This window comes from Cupressus sempervirens, chromosome 6, assembly GCF_028749045.1.
Source record: "Cupressus sempervirens isolate cs-2001-9-10 chromosome 6, ASM2874904v1, whole genome shotgun sequence".
In the NCBI taxonomy this organism is placed as follows: Eukaryota; Viridiplantae; Streptophyta; class Pinopsida; order Cupressales; family Cupressaceae; genus Cupressus; species Cupressus sempervirens.
Genome location: NC_143123.1, coordinates 208,546,544 through 208,574,453, shown reverse-complemented (window position 1 = coordinate 208,574,453; position 27,910 = coordinate 208,546,544). Strand labels below are relative to the sequence as shown.

General features: G+C 33.9%; 1 protein-coding gene across 2 annotated transcripts; it reads right to left on the bottom strand.

Annotated features, from left to right (window-relative positions):
* Positions 1–5,828: 5,828 nt before the first annotated feature.
* On the bottom strand, positions 5,829–11,054 carry SYN1 (Rad21/Rec8-like family protein). Of its 2 annotated transcripts, none has more exons than XM_089789757.1 (21): positions 10,888–11,054; positions 10,627–10,714; positions 10,482–10,550; positions 10,243–10,301; positions 10,106–10,150; positions 9,989–10,008; positions 9,709–9,791; positions 9,515–9,608; positions 9,369–9,432; positions 9,221–9,293; positions 8,990–9,069; positions 8,813–8,910; positions 8,508–8,702; positions 8,070–8,238; positions 7,776–7,852; positions 7,532–7,685; positions 7,226–7,310; positions 7,008–7,144; positions 6,828–6,915; positions 6,368–6,480; positions 5,829–6,278 (listed from the first exon to the last, which is right to left on the bottom strand). In XM_089789757.1, exons 2-21 carry the CDS (start codon positions 10,677–10,679, stop codon positions 6,196–6,198), a joined length of 1,839 nt encoding a protein of 612 aa, XP_089645883.1. In that variant the 5' UTR covers positions 10,680–10,714; positions 10,888–11,054; the 3' UTR covers positions 5,829–6,195. The 2 variants fall into 2 exon arrangements, with proteins under 2 accessions (XP_089645883.1, XP_089645882.1); XM_089789756.1 differs by having other exon boundaries at positions 5,905–6,278; positions 10,627–10,711.
* Between the last annotated feature and the right edge of the window lie 16,856 nt (positions 11,055–27,910).

Sequence of the window (27,910 nt, the reverse complement as noted above, 5' to 3'; positions counted from 1 at the left end):
ATTATTTAACTTGAGTATATTCAAACCCAAGCCCTGCTAGATAAGAGGCACACAATTTATCGTTGTGTTGTGGGCTCTTGCCTAATGAATAATATAAAATTAAACCTCTACAAAATGCTAAATATTTTAAGAAATCCCACATAATTTTCAAGTGTGAGGGACTTTCAATCTAGACATACTAGTTCTCATTTAGTAGTAAGATCAATTGTAGCAGCTCATATTTATATGAAATGTGATCAATATCACAATTTTCCTTTACTGCATGCTTTTGATTTATTTTTCTCTTAAGAATAATGTAAAATTTTCAAACTCCTCGAAGGAGCTCAAATCCACCATTAATGGATTCATGAAAACCTTCAAATGTTAACTTCTAAAATATACAAGATATTAAATCTTCAAGCATACCCTTAAAACAATAAGATTTAATAAAATTGTAATGCCCCACCAAGGGATCCAAAGAATTAACCTAGAATTTCACTAAGTTTGGTAACATTTTTTTTTTTACATGAAAGTAAATACCATACATAACTTATTCACAATAACAGAAGCAATAGCAATGTCCATCTGAAAAGTAAACATAACATACATAACAAATTACATTCTTTAAGATCCCTTAACGTTGAATTACATACATGAATCCATCTAATACAACAACCACATGAAATAATAATGATAAGTCCAATGTTCATACATTACATTTCCAAATGCTCAATCATCCACTGTACATGTCACAAGGTATGAAGGCTTAAAAGAATATACATATGTGAAATAAGGTACATCATCCTATTCTAATCCATGATACATCAAAGACAATCACATGATACATCATCATAGAAGACATATACATCCATCATAAAGATCAAACAAAATAAACTAAGTGCAAGGTTCCTCCCAACCGTTAATAGCATCATTAGACCATCATGGACCCTAGCCATCCCTCTATGCGTAACATCCCAAATCATCGAAGGAATCATCGGTATTAACATAGTAGGAATGTCACTCCTAACATATACAACATCATATGTAGAAAGTAATCTAACATGCAAATATAAGCATAAGATAACATCATCTAACATATGCTTATCATCAATCAAAGGATACATATCCACCATCACGAAGGACGCATCAGCCACGATGTCTCGATGAATCTCAAATGATAAGAGTGGAAAATACACTACCACCCGATCGCGTGGTACCTAAGTGGTCCACTCCCACCGTGCTGAGGAGATAATCTCAAGTCCCAAATAGGCTATCCATAACACATAGCACAAATCTCTATAGTCCAGGAATCCTAATAGTATACTAACTCAAAGGTTCCAATCACGAAACTGACATCTACTTCCCAGAGGCACATAATGACATGTAGGAACCTACTATGTAAGCGGGAAAGTGTCATCGCAATTACCACGTACAAGTTACCCTGGCAGTTAGCTAAACTCCATGGGTCCATATTGATTTCATGTGGCCACTAGTATCCTCTCATACTGACGAGGCATACTACAGAATGCAAGGTCGCAACCATGCGTCTCACTACTCCCATCCTAGCCTGTACAAGCACTCAAGGCATGGGCGAGAACAAAACACTTATCTTTTTAGGTTCATTTTGTTAGTATTAGGTGTGAATGTTATCACTTATTAATCCAACTTACAATGAGTTACCCTGGCAGCCTCTTAGGGCCCCGGCCCCCATTGCAAGCCACTTCCCGTCACTACATGCAGATATCCTACCCTAATGCTCATGGACTCATAAATCTCAAAATCACAAAAGATAATCCATAAAATCATCAAATATGTATAAAAGCATCAAATCTCCATGAGCAAACATCCATAGAAAAACATGAACACAACAGCTCTCTATTGGCAACTGAAGTATCACTGATAATCAAAGTATCTAATGGTTCTCAATAACCAAAATATATATCTCAATCATACTGATCGAAGACTCCAAAAATGGTTGAGTCAAACATGTCACAACATGACATCATCAAGAATAAATCCACATCTCAGTCCCATCATGGCGACTAGAAAATAATCAAGGATAACTGATCAATAACTCAAAAATGATTAGCTCAAGTGTCTCATACACATACATCTCAGCTTCACACATGAAGACTGATGAACAAATACAAACAGTAAATACAAACATTTCATAGAGCATACAATCACATTACCATGGTTGGGCTTATAAAGATCGAGACCAAATAAGATCAACATGCCAACACATCTCATAACCCCCGAGCCTCTGGTAACAACCTAGGATTGGTCAACACTAGTTAACGCAAAACCCAAAACAAGAAGCATATAGAATACACGATGCAAACACATGTTTTGGTTTTGCTAAGTTTTCAAATTCGAATTTAGAAGTCTCAGTTTACGTATTCCCAAATTATATTAAGTGGAGAAATTTCACGTTTTTCCTAACCCATGTATTTGTTTGATAGATAAAAGTTTCTCCTTAAAACTACTAGACTCCATTTGCTAATTGTACTAATAATATTTTGTCTATATAAACATTGTTTTAAAAAGATCCCTATCACCAAACCAATAAGACTCATTGTAGATTTTAACATGAATAATCTCCAAATTCTTAACATTATCATCTTCATTAAACAACTCTAAAATTGTTTAATATATATTAAATAGTATTCAATATACATTATAAAAATTCCACTATATTAAAATCTCTTTTCTTTTAATTTTCTCTCATTTAAAAAATCCATTTACTTAGATTGACTAATAATTAATTACACTTCTTCTACTATTAACTAATCTTAATTAAATTTGATTTAATTAGATTAGATAATAAACCATATAAAACTAATGCATATTAATAAGATTCTAATAAGGGAAGATTGCAATAATATCTTTAATCCATTCCATGCTTTGGTATATTATTTTTTTTCTTGTGAAGTTTTAGCATAAAGAACTCTTGGTTATGGGAAATGGAGAAATATCTGTCTTTGAATAAAACAGTCTCAGTATGACAGTCATATCTCCCTAATGAACTGTTGGATCGGGCTGAAATTGAAATATGTTGGAGAGGGCCAAGTCGTGCCAATTCTAATCGGAGCGATCGAATAAATTCGATCACAATAAAAAGTTATGAATGACTGAGTTCGGGTCTATCCAAAGGGCAGCGACAAGGCAGTTTGTGATGAATTAAAAATTTCCTCTTAAAATAATTGTTCTCTAAATTTAACCATAAAAGGGTTTATTCATACGCATCTAAAAATATAATTGATAGAAAGATTACATCTAATCATTCGACTTTTCACCATAAAATTTCTATTTTAATTCCAAATCTTGTCTTTCTAATTTAATATAAATTCGAACCCAAATCCGGTTCATATCTAATTATTTATCCTTAATTGGATCTAGGGTTTTTCTATTGTTTTCTTCTCAACCAAATAGCATATCTAGATTCCAATTTCAAATTACAGATTCAATCATAGAGAAGTTTCAGACACATATAATAGACACGATGAAGACAGGAATGCATGATGCGGAAATAGCATAAGTAAAATTACAAGAATCTACCCGAATTCTTATGCTAATTCGCTCTTCCTCAGAAAACTCGCAGAGCAAGCTCCCTTCTTCAGAGTTCTTGAGTCCTCCAATGCTCCAATTGCTCTCCACCCTCTCCCTAAGCTTCTATGAATGTCTGAATACAAAGAGCTCTCAAGAAACCTTTGGAATGCTTCTTGAAACCGCTAAAAGGTGACACCAACTAAGCATGGGTCTTTTCCAATTCTTTTTGATGAGTCATAGAATTGTAGACACCTTGTGCTTAATTGATGCACTAACCCCCGTGTTGTTGACACATGTTAATTCCCATGCAAGCTTATAACTCCAATAATTTCTATTTAAATTTTATAACTTTTATTTTAATCTTTTATAACTTTTATTATTATTATTTTATTTATTACTTTATTATTATTTTATAATTATTATTAATTTTAATTTCTAGTTTTCTTTTATTTAATTCCTTTTCCCCAATAATTCACATTACAATCAAAATATCAAAGATCATGATATTTTATTAATCTTCTCAAATAAATAATTTATTAATTAAATCTATTTGTTAAGACTTAATTAATGGAAAATTCACCATAGACCTCCAAGATAAAATATGAAAACCCATCATAGAACAAATCATACAAAATAAATCTAAAGGGTTAAAAATCACGAAATATGTCATCCGACACATTCGGTGGGTATTCAACTTTGATACTTGTCCTAACTCACTAGGACAAATGGTTTTTAGGTTTGGGATTTGGACTTGAGAATTTATCTCCCTTCTCTTATCATTGAGATAGTATAATAGGGTACGCTCATCCTGGCAATTCAGGGAAGTCGATACCTGGTACTTGCAACCTGTAGAAAAACCATGCATGTACATACAATATATAATGCTAAGCTAAACAGACAATGGCAGGAAGTGGTGCATCGTGTAGATCCCGACTAAGCAGGTGACTACGACTCCCTTCCTTAACCACATCAGAAACGTCATACAATAAGAAAACACGCACACCATACACATGCAAGTATGGGGTAAGTAACCATAATAAAACACATGAGATAATAAACCATCTAACTAATCATCATTAATAACTGAAAACGATGTAATGATCATCATACATACATGAAATGTAAAGTCTAAATGATCTCATCATATATCAACTGAATCCTTATCATAATATTTGATAGTGTCAAAACAACACCACTAAACCATCAACATAAAACTAGTCTACATAGTCTGATAACAATAAGTCTAGAAAAGATGTGAACGAGGGTAGGCACTACAAAAATTGCTAGTTTTTGCTCCCATAATATTTATGAAAATATTAGCTACAACTCAAGTGTATTTTTATAATTTTACATTTAAATTAAAACTATAACACCAATTAATATATCATTGATCTTATGGTTTCAATCATATGAAAAGGAATCCATATGTATCTACCTATCATAAAATGAATGAATTCAATTCAAGATTTGTACAAACAAATAAGGGAATAACTTTTAAATCATAAGCTACTAAAATTGGGGAAAAAATATAATTATTTAAGGTAAGGCACATAAATTGGAAATTTTCCTCGATTAGACAAATTAGAGCACCACAAAAATTAGGAGAAGTGATAGTTTTCTTCATAAAGGAGGTGATGATAGATATTTTCCAAATTAATTGTAAAGATTTTATAAAATTGTGTTCCTCTTCTTTTGTTCAAGATTGTCTAAATATTTTTCTACTTTTCCCTCCTTTCTACATTTGATAAGTTGTTTCCAAATAAATATTTTCAAAAATGGATATGAATTATTCAAAATATTTTATTAATTTATTTATTTTTCAACAACTTTATTAGTTTTTTTTACATAACTTATGTAAATCATTGTAATTCTAAAGAAATTACCAATTTATTTTATTTCATAGATTAATTGAATTCATTTTCATATATTTTACGTGTAATAGAACAATATATACAACCTTCTTTAGATGACATAATGAAATCTTTAAATCAAATAATATTAAATATGATGGACGAACTAATTTATAAATAAAACATAGAAATAAAATAGTTCTAAAAATATATAAATAAATAACTTAAAGTTGGTACATAGATTTATTATTAAGATTTAGTTTATCTAGATTCTTTGTGTTTTATAACAATTTGAGTTTTCATACTTTTCTTTGTCATTAGATTCCTTTCTATTGAATTTATTTTATATCTAGAATATATAATATAATTATATTTAACATTCCCTATAATATTTATATAATATAAATATATAATTTCATAATATAATATACTTAAAACAAAGAATGTTGTATAAATATAATTCATTTTAAGTGTATTTGTAAATTCTTACAAAATGTTTGATCACATGAAATAGTACACAAGTTGTAGGTGGAGTTCTAAAAATATATAGAATCTTCTCTTTTTTGTAATTTTAAGTAGTATTCTTTTACAATGACAAACAAAACCAAGACCTCAAAGAAAATTCTATTTGTTGAGGTTCAAAAATTGAATTGAAATAGTTATATGATGCTTACAAACTTTGAAATTGTAAGGACTCTAAAAATGGTTGCCTTTCCTTCAAAATAACTTGTCAATTTATGATAACACAAAAAAATACTTTTATAAATGCAATTATGCATGGAATATTGCATTTATTCCTTGCATGTAGCTAAGAACATCAAAGATTAGGTCCTTTTTGGATCATGATATCTCCATATGCCTCATTTTGCTCAACCTTCACATATTTATGGGTAGCTAGAACTGGAAGTCAATAGTAATGGCTTTAGTTATTAAATAATTTAAGTGAACAAGTGAACCAATGAGGATAATTACTTATTTTTAAACCTTACCACAAGTTTGGTAGAATAGTCTAGCCGCTTGTCTTCTATCCATCCCCTCAGTCAATTGGTTCAAAGATTGCTTTGGTGGAACCCCTGGTGTGGTAAAATGATCTCTAAAATGGCTGGACAATCAAATAATAATATATGTATATTTATAAGTCTTGGAAAGATAAGCAAGAATTTAACATAATTAGTGTTTTATGTCAATAAGAGAATAAAAGAAAATGCTACTTAAAATAAACATTAAGTCTTCGTGATGTCTCTCATGAAGTGCTAAACAATTGTTATTCTTTTAAGCTTTAGATATGCTTAACTTGTACGACAACTATATCATATTATCCATTTGATTCTACATTAGTGGAACTGCTAAGAAAGATAGAAGGGTGAACTGTAATAGATTTTCTAAAGTAAAACATAATGTGATCAATCCTCCAAATATTAGCTAGTTAACTATAGCAATGTTACTCACTTGAGAATTCTCCCTGTTAAATGGTCCATGGATTCCTTAGGTGTTTGATAGAGCATTGGTTGAGAAGGCCCTGTCTCTACCATCAAATCTGCATTTGGAAGTTTGTAAAGAATAAGCTTGAATTCAATCTAATTATGCAATTATGAACATGAATTGTGTTTTTGGGATCAGTGTGCTTACCAAATTGGCTCAAATTAAGTTTTTGATTTTCACCCGAGATTACTTCAAACTCGGGACTACCAACTTTCTCGGCCATGTCTTCTTCATTGGGATGGACACAACCAAGTCCATCTGGTGTAATATTCCTTCTTTTAGATCTAATTAAATCAAATTATAAATTCAGCACAAATATTTACTTTTTTTTATTGAATTAATCAAATAATCAATTTTACTTATACCTTCTATTTGTTGGGATTGAATCCTCCTTTACTGATTCTAATGGTTGTGATGCTGGGGTCACCTTATTAGATTTAGCACTTTGACCTGCAATTATTTAGCCCAATAAATATGAGTAATATGTTCTAGAATATATATTTGACATTGAATTTGTTAAAACATCAATCATAAGAAACTTTGGAAAGAATATACATATAAAAAAATCAAAATCAAATGTGCATTACACTAAGATCTCAAGGTGACTATATTTCATTTTTATAAATTGGAGTATATTACCATCAGTTTTAAAAGGAGAAGCATAACATGACCTGAAGGAATTGGTGTTAATCCCATTATTTCGAAAGCCAAATCTGGGGTTGCAATTGTGGCTCGCAATTTCTCTCTAGAGTCGGGCACGAGTACTTCCACATCTTCATTCATGTTGATATTCTCTTGAGCCATTTTTATAGGCTCAGCTTCAGCCTACATAACACGAAAAACTATTTACATTGAGACAAAATTTCTCCAAACAACTTTTCAATTAGTAATCAAAAGAGTTAAATTAAAACTAACGGAATTTATTGACTGCTCTTTATCTTCTTTCCTTTCAGCTGTCAAAGATGAACGCCTCATCCTAGTTCCAAGAGTTTCTGTGACAAGAAATAAGAAGAAAAACAAGTAAATTTTAAAATAAAATAAATTAAACATATATTATAAAGCCAAATCAGATAATGCTGCATTCAAAAACTTAAAAGCTCAATGAAATATATAACAGATGAATGTAATAATAATAATAAGAAACATCTCTGATCTCATAACAGTTAAAAAACCACTGCTAGATTGTACAAGTGAATTTTGAGATCATACCTTGTATTTTCTCTTTGTTCCGGCCAAGAACATTTTGGTCCCACAACTCTAACAAAGGCATTGCGCAGAAGGGCTCAGATGGCAATTCGGCAGATGTGGAAAAGAACAAAGTCGATGGAAGCGACATCAATTTCTCCCCTCTTGCGGAATTGCGGTGCCTTGCCCGTTCCTTACAGAAAAACAAGGAACACTTATACGAATATCCAGAGCTATTGAAATACATTGTAGAAGGAAACAGAATAGACTGAATATTAAAATATACAATGTCTAAAAGCTAAACTTCAGTAGATCGTCAAGCAAAACCTCTTAACCCATACAGATTAATTCACAAATATAGATTTCTGGGGACTTCTTTATTAATCTAAATTGAGAATCGATCAAAGCAGAAACCCACCCAACTCCATGCAAAATACAATTGAATTGAAGCAGAGAGATTACCTTTTTAATTTTGAGCCTACGCGTATCATCTTTGACTATGTCGGATGGATCATTAAGCCATTCCTGATACACTCGAGGAGGAATTACAGTAAAATCTTCATCGAAAATGATGGATTTCTTCTTTCTTTTTTTGTTAATTAAACGCCTATTAGTACGCTTGATAGGAGGCTGAACGCTCTGTGCATCGGGCTCGGGCTTCATAAAGGAAATAGCGATGCACAATTAGTCCATTAACAGAAATTGAAAATCACCTTCTCTACCCTTCTCTTAACTTATATATTATTGTTCTAATTAAAACATAATACCGATTTAGGGCCGTCAGGTTGAGCCTCCCCTTGTTGCCCTACTTCCTTCGGAAGTTCATTTATGTTAAATCCGTTCTGTTCTTTCGGATTTTCCCCATCTGCAAGCGGAAGAGTGTGAGCGCAATGTCTATTATACAAAAACTTTCCTTGCCAGAAAAAATGTTGTAGTAAACATACCTTGCTGCTCTGTACATAAATTCAACTCAGGAGGGAGAATGTCATTTTCTGGTTCTGCTACCAGCCTATCTTCATCAAACCTGAAATGTTTTTTTTTGTTTTTTTCTCGGGTCTATGAATACAATATAAAAATGTAATCTACCTTCCATATGTTAAATCGATGTTAAGAATAGCCAATCCTAACGCCCATTAAACAGACATAAAATAGGAACAGGGATGCATGGAATTTACATTAGAGTTTTATCGTGGAACCGTTGTCCAAATCTCAAATTATCATCCGGTAGTGTGATATTTTCGACATCAGCTACATAGAAGAAGAGGAATTATTTATGTTTATTTTGGGGGTAAAAACGTATCCTACAATGTGTAACCAAATTACCTTGAAACTTCTGGTGTTTGAAGGAAGCAGCTGGTTCTACATCAGGAATTAGGAAAAATTCCTCCTACAGAGCAAACACAAATGAAATTAAGCTGATAAGAAAATTGCACTATCGAATTTTATTTTTTCTGAAATTAATCACTTACCAAAGAGATTTGATGTCGTTCCTTAGGATGCGCCATCAGCTGTTCAATGTCGTCTAACTCGTCAAGGCCGTAATTTATAGTTATGTTCTCGAACCTGGGGAGGAGAATTTGATGATCAAACCATAAAATGAAGCGGAAAAGTTTTGCATATATTTTCTATTTATATTTTTATTAAATATTATGTACTTGCTTACTTGGCTTGAGATCTTCCCTTCGGCAAAACAGTGGTATCAGCACCAGGAACGCGACTTTTTGTGATATCTTTTTTGATCTGAATCTGTTAAGCCACAGATCACGTTATAAATTATTCTAATTGAGCATTTTTAGAATCAAGCCTTCATCTCACAGCCTCCAGATCCCACCACAGATCTTGTCCTACTATGTCACATGAATGAGAAAAACGATTACAAGGCAAAGAATTCAGCCATAAAATACGTATCAAAGCTATGTGGTGAATGCAGACGACGATTATACCATGAACCTGGTTGCATCATCTGCAAACATCAAAACAGAGCAACGTTAGGTGAAGTCACAAAAATGCTTTGCTTAAGAAAACGAATTTTCGAAGGAAGTTGAGTGAAGATTAGTTACCGTAGAGAAATTTGACCTTTTTGTTGTAGATAATTACTACACCACCTGCAAATTTGTTTTCGCAATTGCATTGTAATAGGCTTGAAAGTTTAATAATAATAAAATTGTGCAAATAAAGACAGACAGATTGTGTTTACCCATTAGAATTCCAGAAAGCCTCAGAGCCAGTGGAACAGCTGGATTGAGAATTTGTTCACTGCACAGTCCAAATAATGGAGTGAATAACTTCTAAAATAATGCTTTGTAATTTTCCTTTTTATTTATAATTCCAGGCATGACAATAGTGAAGCTAAATTTGAGAAGAACGAAGAGCATTGATACCAGATCTCCACTTTTTAAGACAACAATAAAGCTAAAGGAAGAACAGAGGGCATACCAGATGTCGACAATGTCAATTCTGTCAACGTTTCTTCTGTTGATTTTAGAGTGCATTGTGGCCGCGATCCTTCAGAAACGCAAATTGTGAGCTAAATAAACATAAATTCACCGTCAAAGGTTGGAGATAAAAGCCAAAACCATACCATATTTGGCCTAGAGGCGCCTTTCTGGCCAACAATTGATGAGAATAAAACATTCTTTTAAGCCTCTGAATCTCCCAACGCAGAGCTGCTACAAATTCTCGGAAATTAATACTAAACTTGATCAAAAGGATGATCAAACCTCAAGCATATGAAGAAATTTTCATTCTCTTGCACTCAGAAGCAGAGTATACAGATTAACCTGGTCAAATTGAGATAAATTGAGAAACAAAAAGAGATGAAATGAAGAAATAAAAGGGATACCTCAACACTTGTGGAGCTCACGGCTGTATCTCTATTTCTGAACAGCTGAACAGAATGAGATGAAATGAAGAAATACAACACTTTTTGGCGCTCAACAAATAAATGCTGTGAAATAGTGAAGCTTTGTAGCTACAACAGAATTCTACAAAGGCCCGCCAAAATACAACAAAAGGGATTCATCATTGGGTTGTATATTTGTAGCAACAACCGAATACTACAAACATTTCATTTCCAACGCCCTTCTTTCCAATATGACCGTGAGCTAGGGAGGAGCAGGAGCCTCCATGGAACCGGGTGCTTTATGGGGAGCTCCATACATCAATATAATATCATTCATTTTTTAGTGTTGATATTATTATTAGAGGGGTAGAAATTTGGACACATTGCCACCTCATTCATGATTTTGATGTTCTAGTAAAAGAGGGTGTTGTCTAATCTTCATATAAAATGTATTAAAAGATTTGTTTTATAGAAAAATCAATAAATGTTGAAAACAAATGTCATATGGTGCATATCGTGAAGATCATATGGTAAAAAAGTTATTAAATTCTATTGTTTTAAAAGATCATATGGACATATAGAACTGAACAATGTTTATTTTGTAGGTAAATGTCCAGTGCCTAGTTTAGTTATCCTTAGTCTCTATATTAAATATTGAATATTGAATATTAATATTTTATATAGTTTTTTTAAGTATTTTCTTAATTACTTATGTTCTAGATATTTTTGGGATGGTGAAATATGAATATATTATTTTCATTTAAGATTATGTGTAACGGAGGTGTTTAGATATGTAGACATTCTAATATCTTGCATATTTTTTATAATGTTGGACTCCTTATTTTATGATATTTATCTATTTTATTACACATCTTTCTAAACACCTACTTATTATTATTTTCTAAGTTACACACCCTTATAGATTTGATCGGTGCTCTTTTGTTTGCATTGACTTCTATGCACACTCTATCTAAAGTGATCTTAACATTAAGTCATTCCCAATATCATGAGCTCATCCTACCCTTATACATAATAATTTTAAACTTGACCATTCTCACTATTTTGCCTTCCCTTGTAGGAATAGCAAAATAGGTAAAACATTATCCAATTGGAAAGTCGTGACCAATAATTGAAATAAAAATTAAATAATTATCAAAACATCAATTACATGTATGTGTTGGGTTTATTGATTAAGTCCACACAAGTATAACAATAATAGACAATGACGTTGAATCTTGTAGCTAAATTTAGCACAATTAGCATGGCAACATGCTCATTAATTACAAAAGACTTTCTACGCACATATATGTTCAATATGTGGATAGGTCCCTATATTCAAATGCATTTAATCATCTCTCCCCCTTAGGAGGTCGAGTGTTCAATCATTTTGGAGAGTGATCAATCGTGCCACATTTCAATTTGGTGCCAAACAATGTTAAAACTAAATATTACGCCCTTTCCTACTATTTTCAACAATATTTATTTTCAAGAGGATAATCAAAATGCAATTCCCTTGTGGCCTAGCTACACAAAAAATTAATAATGTGCTTATTAGCAATAAGATTCACTCTCAACACTATTATCCCCCAATCCTAAAATAAAAACTCAAAATATGAGCTTGAGAATGTAAGCCTGTAAGATATTTTATTGGGTCAAATATTTGTGACTACAACTCTATATCACATTCACTTAATATTGATACCATTAGTTTCGTATTGGAAGCAAAGATTATTTTAGTGATGAATCTTCACCATTTGGCTATCCTATCTCATCAGTTGATCATCAATTAGCAAATAGAGCATGTAACATTGATCAACCGCATTGCCAAAAATTTACAAGATTTGGGTCTAGAGCCCATGCTAGTCGCCCATTAGTTTTCACATGATTGATTGAAAATCTCAGTCCAATCACCACTGTAATATAGGTTTTGGATATATAATTATTTTAAAAAATTTGCCATCCTATACATGTTATTTTCTTATTGAACAGCATTATTTTTCCATTAGTATAACCAATTATTTTTCCTTGGGTTGGGTGTCCTATACCATTTTCCCAACGTATGTCAACCACCAGCCACATTTAGCCAATTGTTTTATATTTTAGGCTTACATAAGAAGGTGTGTTTTGCCTATGTTTTACGTTCTTGCTTGTTAATCCTATGCAATTTGCCAACCTAGTTTGGTATATATGCATTCATAAGATACTATTATTCTACACAATTCACTCTTTTCTAGTTTGGAGACTGGCATTTCTTATTGTTGTTAATGTTTCAGAGTGTTGAGTGCATTGCCCATTGAGCAAATGTGACTCATGGACCATGGTTTTCATAGAAGGTAAGTTAATTTTAATTTATTTTTTATGTGGTGCCTACAAGTTATTTTTTCTATCGACATCTCACATGCTTAGATAGGTTTGCAAATTTTATTGGGTAGTACCATAGACTGTAGTAGTTATACCATTTTTATGTGAACAAATCATATTATTGTTATCATATGTAGTCTAAGTAGTCTATTATCATAGTCTTTGACTCTTTTGTTCAACAAGTTGATATATTTTTTGCAGCCTTTATCATTTGCAATGTCAAACAAGAGTGGTTCTAGTAGGATCCCTAAAAGCCAAGAGAAGCCACCAAAACGTAGAACCTTATCCGCATATTTTGGTGGTGGAAATGTTGGCAACCTACAAGATTCACAACTTACATCTTTAGTGCATATTGAAAAAGGAGATTCATCACAAGTTGGAGACCATTTTGAAGAAGTTCAAGTTGGTGAACCTGCTATCTTAGTTGAGGACGAACTTGAACATGATTTTGAGGTTGTTCCCCTGAGTAGGGAGTCACAAAATGATATTATAGACTTGGGTAAGAAAACCAAAAGTGATGTCATAAATGATGTCTGATGTCATAAATGATGTCTGATGTCATAAATGATGTCTGTGCACAGAAGGGGAAAAGAAAATTGGAATAAAAAAAAAAGATTGATCTCTCTAGGATCTATCCAAAAGGAATTTTCAATTAGAATGGGTGAAAAACTTTTGGTTCATTGAATCAATGCCCAATCCAATTGATGGTGAGCCTCCTGTAGAATGCAGATGTAAGATTTGCACAGAGATAACAAAGAAGGAGAAGAGGTTGTAGCTTAAACTTGATATCATAGAAAATCATGTCGATAAAGTTTACAAAAAGGAAACTATAGATGGAGTTGAAAAATCTATGCTATGCTAACTTGGAAAGTGAAGGACAACTGTCTACATATCAAGAATGTTGAATTATATGAGTTACATGAGAAATTATGGGAGAAGTGTTCTATAGTAAAAGGTTTTATTGAAGATTTCCTTGGGAAAGCAGTGGAAGTGGAAAATATAGAAAAAGTTGTCCATTTAAGTGTCATATTTTATATTTTGAGTAGAGGGCATTCTATGATGGACTACCCTCCAATTACTGGTTTACGACACTTTTTTAAAGTTTGAAACTATCTGAACAGTCACTGGTCAGTAAACAGTGGATGGGAATGGGCTAGTTGTCTTGCACGGGTTGAAAAAGAAGATATGAAGGCAAAAATAAAATAGTAAAATTTTATTGCATTGTCCCCAGATGAAATTACAGTAATTGATAATACTTCCTGGGTGCACACGCATGTTTATACTATAAATGATCTTTTTTGTCAACCCTTTCTACTATTTGTTGCTAAATTGAATTGTAGTGCAACAACCAAAAAATGATATGATTTATTAAAGAGTACTCTAATTGATTGTTGAGGTATGGATAATATGGAGATTTCCAAAAAGTTGGTGTGTTTTGGAGCAAATAGAGCTCCAGTTATGCAAGGTCATAAAGGTGGTCTTTGCAAAAAGATCTAGAATGATTTGGCACCCTATGTTATTCTCAATCATTGGAAGACCCATCGAATGAATCTATCTTTTGGAATTGTCAACAATTTTGGTTGTGTTTGTAAAGTGAAACCTTTAATCAAAGAGATTTACCAATACCTTTGTTGAAGTCCAAAATGAGTCTAGGAATTTCAACACTTTACTCAAGGACTTACTCATGGGAGGAAGCTTCTTAAAGACAGTGGTACTAGATGGATCTCTTTGGATGGACTAGTGTAGACACCTAAAATTGTCCAAATCCCTTATCATGACCAATTAAATAAATATTTATTATTTATTTAATTCCCTTACCTTTAATTAAATAAATTTTACACTTATTTAATTATGTTCACCTTTGCTTGATTTAAATAAACTAAGGTTTATTTAAATCCTAACCTATTCCCCTTGCATCCTAACCCATCCCCTTTAATTAAATACTTTGTTTACTTAATTAATCCTTGCCTAATCCCTCTTGGAGTTAAATATTAAATTTAATCCTATTTAAGCACATGGCTCCTAACTTTAACCCTCACCTAACCTCACTTTCCTAACCTAACCCATCCTTCTAACCTAGGTCAATCCACTTATCCACTAATTAATCCTAGTTTCCCATCTAAGTGCATCCTTACTCATTTGCACAATCCTAATCAAAGGATTAGCAAAACCTACTCACATGTGACATGTGACTCTTACACACTTACACCTTTGTCCCCTTTCACATGTGAACCAAATGTGTCTCACACATGTGTGAGGAAACATGATCTTCCACCCCTCTTACACATGTCATTGACCCATCACTTTCAAAGGTGTCTCACACATGTGTGAGAAACCTTGAGCCTCCAACCCTCTTACACCTGTCATAGACATGTCACATCAAAGGTTGCTCACACATGTGTGAGCATCTTGCCCCCTTTGAATGGTCAAAAACCCTAATCCACATGGAGTCTATTTGGCCTCCACCTCATGGACACCTCATTGATCCTAAGAGATCCTAGCCTTCCATCTTGCATTCAATCTCAACCGTCCATTGCACCTCTTTTCCTATAAAAGGAGAGCTCTCTCCTCATTTCCAAGAAGCACCTTCTACCTCATTGTTATGCTACTAGATTTGTGAGAAACCACATCCTATAGTGTGAAATCATCAATCACTTGATGGTTTCATGAGGTTTGCATAGTGATATTTTGAATGGTTTTATGTTCTCTTTTGATTTCATGTCATGCTTAGTTACATGTTATCTTGCATATTTTGAGGTTTGCATAATCATGTAGGAATATGCATGAGTTGCTTAGCTTTTATTCCATTATTACATTTTTATGCAATACATTGTGGCCCACTGTAACCCTTCTACCACTCGACAGTTCCCCGTTCCCTCCTCCCAAGCCCCGCCTACGGCCTCTGCACCACCTGTCCTTCAACCCCACCACGGCCTCCACTTTTGCCACACACCTCGCGGCCTCTACCGCCATGGCTTACCCTAGCCGCTCCACCCATTGCAACCCCCTCTGCCCTCTATCCCCTTCACCCCTCGGTGCCTCCCCGCAAACCTCTCCTCTCTGCATTTACGTCGCCCGCCTCTATCACGAACACGCCACCAAAACCTTGTTTCTCATTGCATAACCCGTGGCTCTATCACGACCTTTCCAACCACCCACCTCACTCTACAAATGCGGGGCCGCTTTAAACCCTCTCGCTCGCAGCCGAGCCACCTGCGCCCGCCGAAAGCCGCCACTCGCGAGCTCAAAACCCTACCTCCATCCTGCAATTCCTTTTTTAAAAATTTTTATATTATTGTTTTCATTTTAAAAATGCAACACAAACCAAAACCAAAATTAAAAAAAGAGTTCATGGTCTTTTTAAATTTTTCAACATAGCATTTATCTTTTTTCTATAAACCATATTTCTTTTTCTTTCAAAAATGTGCAAAAACAAAAAAAAAATTGCTTGATGTGCACTTAACCATCAATGTTTTTCTCACAGGTCGCTGATGTCAACACTGCATCAGCAATCTACATGCCCTTTTAGACCATAAGGAGTAGCCTTTGGTTTTTTTCTCATTACTTAAGCATACAAACTCCGTTTTCAAAAAATAAAATATCGTCGGAAAGCTAATTCTAAACCCATCATCATCGTGCTAGTTTCATGAGATTTTGATGCCATTTAGATATCTGTTTTCTCTTTCAAAGACCAAATTTTTTGCTAACCTTTTCATTGCAAGATTGTTTCATGTTTGTCCTACATTTTCACTGCCCTAACTTGTGGTTTTGCAGGGATATTTTCTCACTAACCATATTGCTTGCAATTTTTTGCCTTAATTTTATTTTGGAATGAACTTGCATGATTAAACACTCGTCTTTGAATGCATGATTAACGCTAAAACTCAATCTTGAATGCACGGTTAATTGAACACTTTTTCTTTGAAATGAATGATCACACAATCTTGAATGTCTAAGGATCAATGAACATTGCAATACACATTTCATTTTGGTGCTTAAAACAAAGACTCACTCAATCTTGAATGTTTAAAGGGAATTTGATTCTTTCCTTGTCGAATTTTCTTATGCACATGCTCAATTTACCTTTTTTGTTGACGAATCTGTGCTTTCCCTTTATGTTGACAATGATTTCAAGTTGGAAAGAACATTGTATGCTTTAAACACGTGTGTCTTCAAGTAGATTACAAAACCTAAAGCTTCATTGGAAAAGAACGTGTGTCTTTTGAACCCCGAGGCCACTTATGTATTCTCTCCCCTCGCGACTTCGGGTGATCTTGGGTGCATAAGAAATAAGTGGTCTTATTTTTCATTTTTTTAAAGAGGCCTTCTTGGGGATTTCATCACCCCTTGGGACAACCTCAACTCCAACGTTCTGGTGGAGTATAAAAATTGGGAGGTGAATCGAAAGACATCTCTCTTGGAAACATAATATTATCACTCTTGGCTAAGCCCCAAAGAAATTTATACCTTTGGGAAGTGAAGGAGGAGATTTGGGTTACCGTCTCCCCTCGGCTGTGTGGTAGTATTTTCTTTCATCTACAAATTTGGGCCTCACGTACCTTGCGTATATCAAGGATGCCCTCTAGTTGATCCTTGTATATCCTAGTTGCAACCTCATAGGATTGTTGGTGTGTTTGGCGTGCTTGAGTGTTTGAAACCTCCCCATTTAAAGGGGACACACTAACTACCTTTTCCTTGTATATATTTTGCATCTCAAATTTGAAAAATCCAAAAACATTGTAAAACATAAAAAACCAAAAAAAAAATCATAACAATTCAAAAATCCAAAAAAATCAAAAAATTTCAAAAACAACAAAAACAAGTCTCAGTTCAAGTCCTCTTAGTCAAGTTGTCCACATCACTTCCACATCATATCTTCTTTCCATCAAAGTCATCACCCTCATACATCTCTTGTCTTCATCATTCCAACCATTCCTTAATCATCGCTCTTCATCCACATCATTTATTTGTCTTCCTAATTAGTCAATCTACTTCCTAATCTTCATCCTAGTCATGCTTCATCATCATCCAACTTCAATTTCTTCCACCAATCTCATAAATAATTCTTAATTCAATCCTCCACATCATCATCCTTCTAATCCAATCCCTTGTCAAAATCATTCTTTTCCAATCAATTCTTAATTCAATCCATTTACATCTTCAATCCAAAATCAATCAATCTTTCTTCATCTATCCAAATCTTCTTCTAATTCAATTTTTCACTTTGGACATAGGAGCATTGTCACGAACATTGGACTTTAATTCACATCCAACATTCACTTGTTTTCCATATCATAGGGTCTTTATCACATCAAATCAAACCCTAATTCAATCAAATCATATCCAATCAACATCAAATCATATCATATCAAATCAAATACAATCAATTTCAATTCAAATTCAAATCAAATCAACACAAAGTCCAAGGCTCCTAGTCCTAAGTTCATATCAAATCTTTCGTCATTCTTTGTCTAACATCCATGGATCCAAATTTGCTTAATCAAATGGTTGACAATCTTCAAAGACAGTATGGAGTTATACCTCCCATTCAACCTGCATATCAAATTCATCCTCAACACTTCATATCTAACTCTCATCCATCTCATGTTCATTATTCTTCTACCTTTGACAAGGGAAATCCACCTCATTATCCTTCAACTATGCACAATTCCATTCCTAGCCCACACACTTCCTCAATTAACTCATGTGCCCTTGCCATGGAAATGGAAAAATTAAAGAATTGGCTCTTAGCAAGTCAACAGAAGGAGTCTGCTTTCCATGCCATGTGTCCTCTTCCTCCATGTTTTGAAGACCATAGTCCTCATGTCCCATCCAACCCCAACCCTCCATGCAATCCCCTACCCATAGTTCCACCTTCACACCATCCTAATCCTCCAAAAACCTCATCTCCACCTTGTAAGGGGTTTTTCACATCACTCTTGGCTAAGTGTAAAATACAAAATGAAGAGAGCCAATCACCCCAAGCCATAACCCCAGTGCCATCTCACGACCTTCCTCCAAAGCATGACATTATAGATGCCTCTTCTCCTCTAGATCTAAGAATTTCTCCATCTCATCATTGCCTTATCCCTCTTATTCCACCTCATGATTCCCTTCCTAATCAAGATCAAGGCATTCCATGTATCGCACACATTACTGATTCCATTCCATCTCAAGAGTTAGCCTCCATCGATCCTCCACTTCATGTAGACGTTCCTTCCACTCCATCCACTAGCTCTCCTACATGTCAAGATAAAAAATGTTCCACCTCATAATCTCATTCCCTCCCCTCCATTATGTGATCCTATTCCATCTCATGATCCACTCATTCCGCTACATGATCCTCTTTCAAGTCAAGATCAAAGCCACCCCCCATTTTCCTTTCATGATCCCACCCCATCCCAAGATCCTATTATCCCTCATAATCCCCCTTACGATCCTAATCCTCCACATGATTCTATCCCACCTATCCACTCCACTCATGTATCCCATCTACCTGGACTCGCATCTTGTATTGAAAATGATAAGCATCCGATTAAAGAAACAATGTCTCAAGATGTTGGTATGCCTTTCACTCCTTCCAAATCCAAGCTTATTCCTTCCTCACTACCATCCATTTTAGGACCTTATATCCATATCCCAATTCCTTCCTCACATCCATCCATTCTAGGTCCTTATATTCAACATCCAAACCCTTCATCCCTTCCTTCCATTTTGGGCCCTTACATACATTCATCCACCATATCCATGTCTTCCACTTCATTTTCTCATGCTCCTACTAAAGATCAACAAAGGCACACATCCTTGAATTCCTTCCAATGTCCACCATCCATTTGCTCTTCTTCATGCACCCCTACCATAGCCAATGGAAGCAAATTGGATGCTAAAGAAAAAGCAAATGAAGCCAAAAATCCACAAAAGCACAAGGATCAACATGTCCCCTCTAAATGACATGTTCAAGAAAAGAAAAATATGATCCAAAGCATAATCAAAAGGCTACAAGGGCTAAAAATACAAAATGCAAAAATTATGTGGATCCCAAAGCTACTTAATGTAACAATGAATCTCAAAGAAAGATTCCAAATGACATCCAATTCTGCTAATCCAAAGGCTTCTCTCCTGCATAAATCACCCACACTTCCATTTTCCAAATCCATTTTGGGTCCTTATATACCCAAATCCACCATCCTAAATCCATCATCTCATTCATTCATTTTGGGTCCCTATATCCCAAAATTCAAACCTTCTCCTACATATCCTCCACAATTTCCTCCTTTCCATCACCCTTCAAGGTGTGTGCCAATGATGATCTTTTCGCCTCCTTCATCCACTCACTCACAAGTCTTCCAACCTAGCCTCCATCAACCATATCTTCCTACCACCCACACCACCCCCTTAATCCAAACCTTTTCATAAGTCCTTGTCCTCCATTCCTCAATCCCCTTAATCCTTCTTTTCATTATCTTACCAACATCTATGAGCAAATAGTAAAAATTCCTTGAAAAAAAATATATATATCAAGGGATACCATCGATGTATCTAGATGCTTGAGTCGTCCCTTTCTAATGTCTTCCACTTCTACTTATCCATCCATTCACTTTTCCTCTTCCACTTGCACTCTACATTGGGGGCAAGCTCCAACCATACTAGACTTACATACATTTCTTCTATAATTCCATCTACCGTTCCTCATCCTTTTCCATCTTTCATCTTGACTTCCACTTTCCTTTCATCCATACATATGCACTTTCCATATCCCTTACGCATTATCCATATGTCTTCCTATATACATCCATAATTCTTCCATATATTTGATCTTGACATGTTCTCCATCTCTTGCATTCCATACTACTTGTCATGTTCATTTCATCCATTTTCCATCCATACTCCTACATACTTCCATCCTTTTTTCATATGTATTTGATCTTGGTTATCCCATCCACTTCATATCCCACATTTCATCCATACCCTTCATATCATTATCCCTTTTCCATACCCTCCCCCTCCCATATCCCTTTTTCATTCCACTTTCATACACATGCTCGTGATCACTATTAGAGGCACAATATCAAAACATTCATACATGCTTTGGAAGAACGCATGCCTCCTCCTCCTCCATATGCTAGCCTTCGCACCATCTTTCCATTTTCCACACATTCTTTCCTACCATATTTCCTTCCATTTTCCTATCCTTGGTATGGGGCATTTGGACTCCTTTGAAACATGGTCTTTGGCTCCGCATTTTCTAATACCATATCATTTGGCCCCTCATATCCTTTCACTATTCCTGTTATCCACCAACTCATGTTGCTTTTCCTCTATTTACCATGCCTTGGCTCTCCCTTGTCATTGGTCCTAATTCATTTTATCTCACGTTCGTTCAATCAATTCATTTCTATCCATTCTATCCATTCTATTCCACATTCATTCATATCACATTCAATCTAATTCTTCCAATCACTTCAATCAAATTCATTTATCTTCTAATTCAATCAATTTTCAATTCTTCTAATCCTTTCCAATCAACTCAATTATACTCTCATCATTCTTCATCCTATCACCATCATTCTTCCAATCTTATCCACATTCATTCTTCTATCCACCATAAAATCAAAAAATCAAAAAAAATCTCACTTTGCAATCAATACTAATCCAATCAATCTAAGCTTGCAATCTTGTCCATCAATCCTTAATCAATTGATCAATTTGACCTATTCAACTGATAATCCATTAACTTATTTCAAACATTCTCATGGGATGAATCCTTCCCAATCCTTGGATGTGCATTACGCTTAGCATTAGCTTTGCCATCCTTAATCAATCATCATCAATCAATCCATTAATTGGTTTTCAACTTGACTAGGGGAAAAATGCTGGTTTGCTTTTGATTTTTCACGCATGATTGCTTGTTACTTGTATGCATTAGTATTTTTTGCATTTATCATGGTCATTGCATCCTATTGTCCCCAGGAATCATGGTCTTCCATATCATGGTTTCATAAGGCATATGGTTGTATTAGACCCCTATTTTCACATACTTGACACATTGTCATCTTGGTTCCTCATACCTTGGTGCATAGTGTTAAGTACAATATCAAACTTAGGTTGTTCACACCATTGCAGCATTACTTTATCAATCTTTTCATTTTCACACTCCCTTCCATCTTCCCTTCCATTTCAAAAGAACATCTGTATTCTCCTAACCCACATGTCCTCTCGAGGGGGCATACCTTTCCACCCTCGTCATCCTTCCTCATTGTTCCATGACCGAGGCATCATGCTACTAGTCTTATCCTCTTGGCCACTATATTTTATTCTTCTTTGATATAACATTACTAATGCTATATCAAAGAGCGGCAAAATGTAGACACTTAAAATTGTCCAAATCCCTTATCCTGACCAATTAAATAAATATTTATTATTTATTTAATTCCCTTACCTTTAATTAAATAAATTTTACGCTTATTTAATTATGTTCACCTTTGCTTGATTTAAATAAACTAAGGTTTATTTAAATCCTAACCTATTCCCCTTGCATCCTAACCCATCCCCTTTAATTAAGTACTTTGTTTACTTAATTAATCCTTTCCTAATCCCTCTTGGAATTAAATATTAAATTTAATCCTATTTGAGCACATGGCTCCTAACTTTAACCCTCACCTAACCTCACTTTCCTAACCTAACCCATCCTTCTAACCTAGGTCAATCCACTTATCCACTAATTAATTCTAGTTTCCCATCTAATTACATCCTTAATCATTTGCACAATCCTAATCAAAGGATTAGCAAACCCTAGTCACATGTGACATGTGACTCTTACACACTTACACCTTTGTCCCCCTTCACATGTGAACCAAATGTGTCTCACACATGTGTGAGGAAACATGATCTTCCACCCCTCTTACACATGTCATTGACCCATCACTTTCAAAGGTGTCTCACACATGTGTGAGAAACCTTGAGCCTCCAACCCTCTTACACCTATCATAGACATGTCACATCAAAGGTTTCTCACACATGTGTGAGCATCTTGCCCCCTTTGAATGGTTAAAAACCCTAATCCACATGGAGTCTACTTGGCCTCCACCTCATGGACACCTCATTGATCCTAAGAGATCCTAGCCTTCCATCTTGCATTCAATCTCAACCGTCCATTGCACCTCTTTTCCTATAAAAGGAGAGCTCTCTCCTCATTTCCAAGAAGCACCTTCTACCTCATTGTTATGCTATTGGATTTGTGAGCAACCACATCCTAAGTGTGAAATCATCAATCACTTGATGGTTTTATGAGGTTTGCATAGTGATATTTTGAATGGTTTTATGTTCTCTTTTGATTTCATGTCATGCTTAGTTGCATGTTATCTTGCATATTTTGAGGTTTGCATAATCATATAGGGATATGCATTATTTGCTTAGCTTTTATTCCATTATTACATTTTTATGCAATACAACTAGTGCATCTAGTATTCTCTAAATATTCATCATTTCTTGGACTAACCCACTCTGTGCTAGACATATTCCCTTAGCTATATTCAAGTCTAACTAATGTTAAGATACTCTTAATTTTAGTAGCTTTTATCCCCATGCTACAAGATATGAGAAATATTATGAAAAAGATTCAACAAAGAACTATGTACATTGTAGAATATAATAAGCTACATATAATGACATGTAATGGCCTAGATACTTTGTATGGATTACAACCATTAGATGAATCAATGTTTACAAAGTGGATAGAAATGATAGATTTGAACAATCCTGGGAACATTTTACATATTGGTGCAAATGATGAGGTATGTGTTAGGTTACATGGACTTGACATACCAATGCAATACTATCTCTATGTCTACCCCGAATCCAACCCAAACGAATCAAGAAGTGAAGTCAAATTAGAACTAGAGAAGGTACTTTCACATGTTAAAGGTGAAGACTTCAAGAAGATCATTGACTTTGTGCTTGGCTTTGTCCAGTGAGTTTGCTATAATATTTAGTCACAAATTAGATACGAATTCCCTCCAGAGGAACTACTCAAAGCAATGTCGATTGTTTTTCCTCAATATTGGTCTCTAAATTGTCTAAGTGATTTTCAAAGAAGGATGACTACTTTGATTAAGAATTTTTGCAAAAATAAAGTAATCAATGGAGTAACTATAAATAGAATTTTAGATGAATATCAACTGAGAAATCAATCTTATTTTGCAAACATAATGAGGGAACAATATGATCTTATGAAGAATCGAAATGAAGAGGGAGTGGTAACAAAGATTCAGAATAACCTTGGTCAGAGCAATCAATTGAGTGAGTCAATGCCAGAATATGTCAAGCATACTAATTTATGTTTGACAATGTATTGGGTTTAGTGGAGGATGAGAGAGTTTTCAGTACTTTTGGATTCCTGAACTCAAAGGTTAGAAACAAATTAGACAAAAAATTGGATAATTGTTTGAGGCTATATAATTCTAGGTATGAGGTAGATAGTTTCCCTTATGACAAGGCTCTCACCATTTGGAGAAACAAAATGTCAAAGAAGGGGGGTGGCCAACATTTCAAACCCAAGTGGCAGTGGCAGTGGCAACTATAACAACCTCTCAAGTTCTTTGTGAGTCAATTAGTAGACTAGTAAATCTGGTCATACCAATTTCAATTCAAATTAATTTATGTACTCAGGTCTTACCAATGTCTAAGATTTATCTACTAATTAATTATGTTTGTAGAAGTTAATTTATCCCTTAACTGTCCTATTATAGATGTTTTAATTTTTTAAAACATGTTGATGTTACATGTTGATATTTTTGTTGAAACTAGTATTTAGAGTCTACATGTGTTGAGATTTTCATTGGTTCTAATTTTTATACATGTTGAGACTTTCGTTGATTATTTTTTTTAAACATGTTGAGATTTCTATTGATTCTAATTTCTATACATCTTGAACTTGAGATTTATTCTATTTTTAGACATTTTTTAGATTTTCATTGATTCTAGTTTCTTTAAGAAATTGTAACATAATGTATTTTAGAGAATGAAATTTCTTTAAAAAATTTGTATTATAATTTATAAATTAGTGTGTAATATAATATATTTAACACTTACAAACAATTATACAAATATGGTGCCTATAAAGTATAATATTAAAACCCTTTGCAAATGAGTCAATGACCCTGATTTCCATTTTATAGATACAAGGGGACAACAATAGTTGCAAGTCAGTTTTTAAATTTATCTATAATCAGAATAGTACTACATTATGTGTGTACAATCACATTTCCACATTACTAATTGTAAAAAAAATTTAGGTAGGAGTAGGGAAAAATTTTCCATCTGCTCTAGGTAGTACTAGTAGGCCTAGTTGTCTAGCTATCCTGATAGGTTGGTTCTTGATTCCTGTAACAATTACATTAAAAAATTTTGAAATTAAATCCAAAATTTGAAATTAAAGACCAACAAGTAATAAAATTATTATACTACTATCACTTATTATGTTGTTACTTGTTAGTGCTATGACTGACACTAACAGATTGAGTAGATGACCCAACTTCAAGGATGTTCTTTAGGTCACTTCATTTTGCATCATTTGGAAGCTCTATTTTTTTAAGTTGTACATAAATAGTTGTAACTTTGTCAACTATGAATACTTTGAATAGATATTTTTATATGAATTGAGGAATTTATCTCTAACTACATTCATTGTTGACAGTGGTGTGATGCAACTTGCAATTCTTTTTGGAGTGTTTTCCTCAGGAAAGTTTCCTAAATCGGAGTTAATGATGTTGTGCAACTATTTCATGTAATCTTCATTTCCAATGAATTTTCCCTCTAAGTCAACTAGATTTGGTAATTCAACATTTAGCAAGTGCAGTATGTTGTGATTCATCTTCATCAAGTCTCTAGAAGCAGATTTCATAGCTTTGTCTATTTCCATTAGCTTTTCACAACTTTGACACATAGCTAAGGCCATTATAGAGGCATCACAATGGTTATTTATTCCTTGGTCTTCCACATCCCTATCACTGGATCTTTGTACTTTATTCAAAATTTGTTTTGCAATATTTTCTAAGGAGCTCGTGAAGATAATGTTTTTATTCTCAATATTTTATTTTTACATTTTCAAAGACATCTCTGATAATTGCTATTTAAATCAAGTCATCCAAACAAGCTATCATTATTCTACATTAATTTCTCCCAACTTTCTTGTTTGATAAGCTTAAATATGTTTATTATACTATCCTTGACATGATTGTCTTCGAAAGATGTCATTATATTTTGTCCAATTACATTCTCCATGTTTTTCTTCATTTCCAACATCTCCATTTAGCTCTTTTTTTTATTTCCTCCACTTTCTCTTGCTAATTAGTCACTATTTTCCTCTCATTCTCCATTTCCTTCTTTAAATCTTGGATTGTCTTTGTAGTAGTTAACTCTTTTTTCTTCTCATCTTTGAGTTCCCATTTCAAATCAGGGATTGTCTTCGCAATAGACTCCTTTTTTTTGCATTGTCCAATTCCTTCTTCAAATCATAGAGTGTGTTTGCAGTATGAGTAGACTCCTATTTCTTTGTGTTCTCCAATTCCTTCTTCAGATTAAGGATTTTCTTTGTAGTTGGCTCCTCTTTTATCTTGGCATTCTCTAATTCCTTCTTTATATGGTGGATTGTGTTTCAACTAGACTTCGTTGTCTTCACATTCTTCAATTCCTTCTTCAAATCAAGGATTGTCTTTGGATTTGACTTATCTTTTTTCTTCATATTTTCCAATTCCTTCTTCAAATTGTGGATTGTGCTTGCACTATACTCCTCTTTTTTCTTATCATTCCCCGATTCCTTCTACAAATTGTGAATTATCCTTACATTAGACTCCTCATTTCTTTTTTCATTCTCCAATGCCATCTTCAAATTATAGATCATATTTTCAATAGAGGAGTAATTTTTCCTTTCATTCTCTAATTCAATCTTTAAATTGTTATGTTCCTTGGCAATAGAGTCTAGGTCAGTTTTCAATTTATTGTTTACTTGTGCACTGTTCTCCATAGACTTGAACAATTGTGTAGTAGACGCTTTTTCATTTTCAAATCTCTTTTTCCACTCATCCAATTCTTAGTCAGATTTTTTAGTCATTCATTCATCTTTTCTTGCTAGAAAATTGCCTTTGTAGGAGAAGAATTCTTTATCCTATTTTGCAATTCTTTGAACTTACTATCTGTTGCTTTCTCCTTGGTCTTTTCATCATCAAGGTTTGTATGTAACTTTTCTATTTTCTTTGCAAGCATTTTGTTTTCCCCCTATACTTTTAGAAGTGTAGAGTAGAATTTTTTTTTTCTCTTGTGATATATTAATTTTGTCAATATTTTTCACTTTTGAGAAATCCATTTGAAGACTGGTAACTTGTACATCATTACAATTTATTAGATTTTCTGGTGGATTATTATCTCTAGCTAGGCGCATAACAACCATGAAGTTCATAATTTCGGTATTTGGATAATATGTTGGAAATATATTGTTACTATTAGATCCCTAATGTTTAACAACTACATCACTTTTCAATGTCTTCATAATTTGCCTATTATTTTTCTTGTTAGATCAAACTTCTTTGCAAAGTCATTTAAACTAAAATCTAGGTTTGTTGGTGAATTATTAGTTGTATTGTGGTATGCTCCTCCAACTCTAGTT